Source organism: Belonocnema kinseyi, chromosome 6 (assembly GCF_010883055.1).
Source record: "Belonocnema kinseyi isolate 2016_QV_RU_SX_M_011 chromosome 6, B_treatae_v1, whole genome shotgun sequence".
In the NCBI taxonomy this organism is placed as follows: domain Eukaryota; kingdom Metazoa; phylum Arthropoda; class Insecta; order Hymenoptera; family Cynipidae; genus Belonocnema; species Belonocnema kinseyi.
This window is the reverse complement of record NC_046662.1, coordinates 119,351,741-119,354,094: the sequence shown is the minus strand read 5'-3', so window position 1 is coordinate 119,354,094 and position 2,354 is coordinate 119,351,741. Positions and strand designations below refer to the sequence as shown.

At 40.9% G+C, this 2,354-nt stretch overlaps 1 protein-coding gene across 1 annotated transcript; it reads right to left on the bottom strand.

Moving 5' to 3' along the window:
* Positions 1-442: 442 nt before the first annotated feature.
* LOC117175583 lies at positions 443-1,096 on the bottom strand. Its single transcript, XM_033365290.1, has one exon. It carries the CDS (start codon positions 1,094-1,096, stop codon positions 443-445), a length of 654 nt encoding a protein of 217 aa, XP_033221181.1.
* Between the last annotated feature and the right edge of the window lie 1,258 nt (positions 1,097-2,354).

Below are 2,354 nucleotides of genomic sequence, written 5' to 3'. Positions count from 1 at the left end.
CCAATCACATGGATTTTTGTGTGTGGTGAATATTGACAGAATCTGTAGAGTTAGGCGAAGAATTAGAAAAAGGTTTATTGAGGGGGTTCAGAGTAGAAGATTTGCTAGGTTGAAATGGAAGGGAGGCAGTTTCTGAGGAACCAGGTTAAGATCTATTATCTGAGGGGGTGGATGCAGCATCGTATGGTACATTCCATCGCAGGTCTGGTACCGCTTCACAGACAGACAACTGCGCACTATGTGCTTCCCTAGACAGTTGTAACGCAGAGTGTGTTTTCTTACAAGTTCTTTTCTCTGCTTGACATCTTTGCTTCGGAAATGTGGACAAAAAATTATAGAATGCTTACCTGTACATAAGGAGCACGACAATTCTCTGATTGCAGCATTGTGAGTGTGAGTCGTCTCACCACCCTTCTTACCCTTTTGGAAGCGACTGCTGTCCTTAGTAGAAGATGAGCCAATCGAAGTTGCAGCCATATCCTCCACGGCTTCCAGCGTGCTGACCTTGCCTGTCAAAAATTTTGTTGAGTGATTCGAAAGTAGGCTGGTTATCCGAAGGTCCCAGTTGGTCCTCCCAGGCCTTGCGAGAGGTTGCATCCAGCCGCTGAGCTGTCATAAAAACAATTAGATCGTCCCATTGATCCGTAGGTCGATTCAAGGAAGTTAAAGCGCCGATGACCTCACAAGTATCATTAAGTAAGGAACGGAGTTCAGTTGAGCTTTCCTTACTCATCAACTTTAATGAAAACAGCTTCGTCAAATAGCTGCTAACTAATAGTCGAGCGTTGTCATACTTCTTGATTAGGGTCTGCCACGCCCTTTCGAAATTAACCTCAGTGGTCGGGATGCTAGCCATCAATTGAGCGGGTTCCCCACTCACACTCAGTTTCAGGTAGTGGATCTTTTGCACGTTTGGAAGTTCCGTATCCCTTCTCACTATGGAATCAAATAGATCACGGAAAGCTGGCCACTCCATATAAACTCCCGAGAACTTGGGTAGTTCCAACCATGGAAACGTCTTTTGTCTCTGAGTAACCGCAGGTAATACGGTCTCCTTTTGTTCTGTAATAGCTGCGAAACTGTCCAAAATTTCCATCATGTAGGACTTTGCCTCTAAGTATGTTTCCTCACAAACTGTAAATTGGTCCTCCAGAAAATATTTCTTATCCTTATGAAGATTCCGAACTACCAAAAACTGATCATTATTCTTCGTAAACTATTCCCAATTTTTCTCGAGTATAGTTAAACCTGAAAGAACTCGATTTTTATTAATATTGTCTTTACCGAGTTTTTTAAGATTTGTGGGCGCATTACAAATCATTTCAAAAATACCCCCCTGTACCTCAATGGTACTTTCTACTGTTGCAATTTTTAAAGAAAAAACAAAGTGCGACTTGTCAAATTAAAAAACAAAAGCTCACTCTATGGCTGTCCATAGTATCTTAAAATGACATTTCACAAGCATGTGGTAGAAAAGAAAGAACAGCTGCAGCAGTGAAACAAAACAAGGAGTGAGAGACGTTCGAAAGAAAAAGGATGAATAATGTTCATAGTATGGTCAATATTGGAAGACCTTTGAAACCACTTAATGATCCTGTTCTTGTGAATCAGGGAGCATAATCACCACCGCTCTCTCCCCTCGACGGATCACTCTTGGACACGGCGTGCTCTTACCTCTGTCCCTCTTCCTGACGTCACACCATTGTTAAGTCTGCACCTGCTGTTTTAGTGAAAAAGCGATTCAAATTGGAAATATTCGGTTTTGAATTGAAGAGGACATCCTGATTCTTAGTCTTTTTCACTTAACTGCAACTTTTTCACTTTTGCACGCACTTTTGTTTTTTGTTTTCACTATCGCGATTCGGCTCGAAGGACCATAATGTTTGAGATTCAAACTAGAAAATTATCCGACAGTGAAATTAGACGGGTAGAGTGATAAATAACGCTACGTTTTTTATCTTTAAGTAAAGCTTATTGTACCCATTTTCAACATGAAAATGGATACCCCGCAGTTAGTGTAGTTAATCAGTACAAAAATATGACGCTGTTAGTAATTATTACTCATTGTCAGAAAAAAACACATAAGAAGTTATTACGTTTGTACAAGGAAGTGACTCGGACCGTGCATTGAGCAGTACTGACTGTTCGCCCACCCCTTCAGAAACTCGGTCCGCCAAAAGAGTGAGTGGACAGAATCACCAGGTCCGTACACGCTCCTAGATCACCCGCGATCACGACAATTAAAAGTAATAGAAGCGAACGATCCCCAACAGTGTTCAAAATTTTTTGGAAGATTCGAAAATATATTAATTTATCCCATTTGTATACGCTCTTGAAACATAAAAAATATTTTT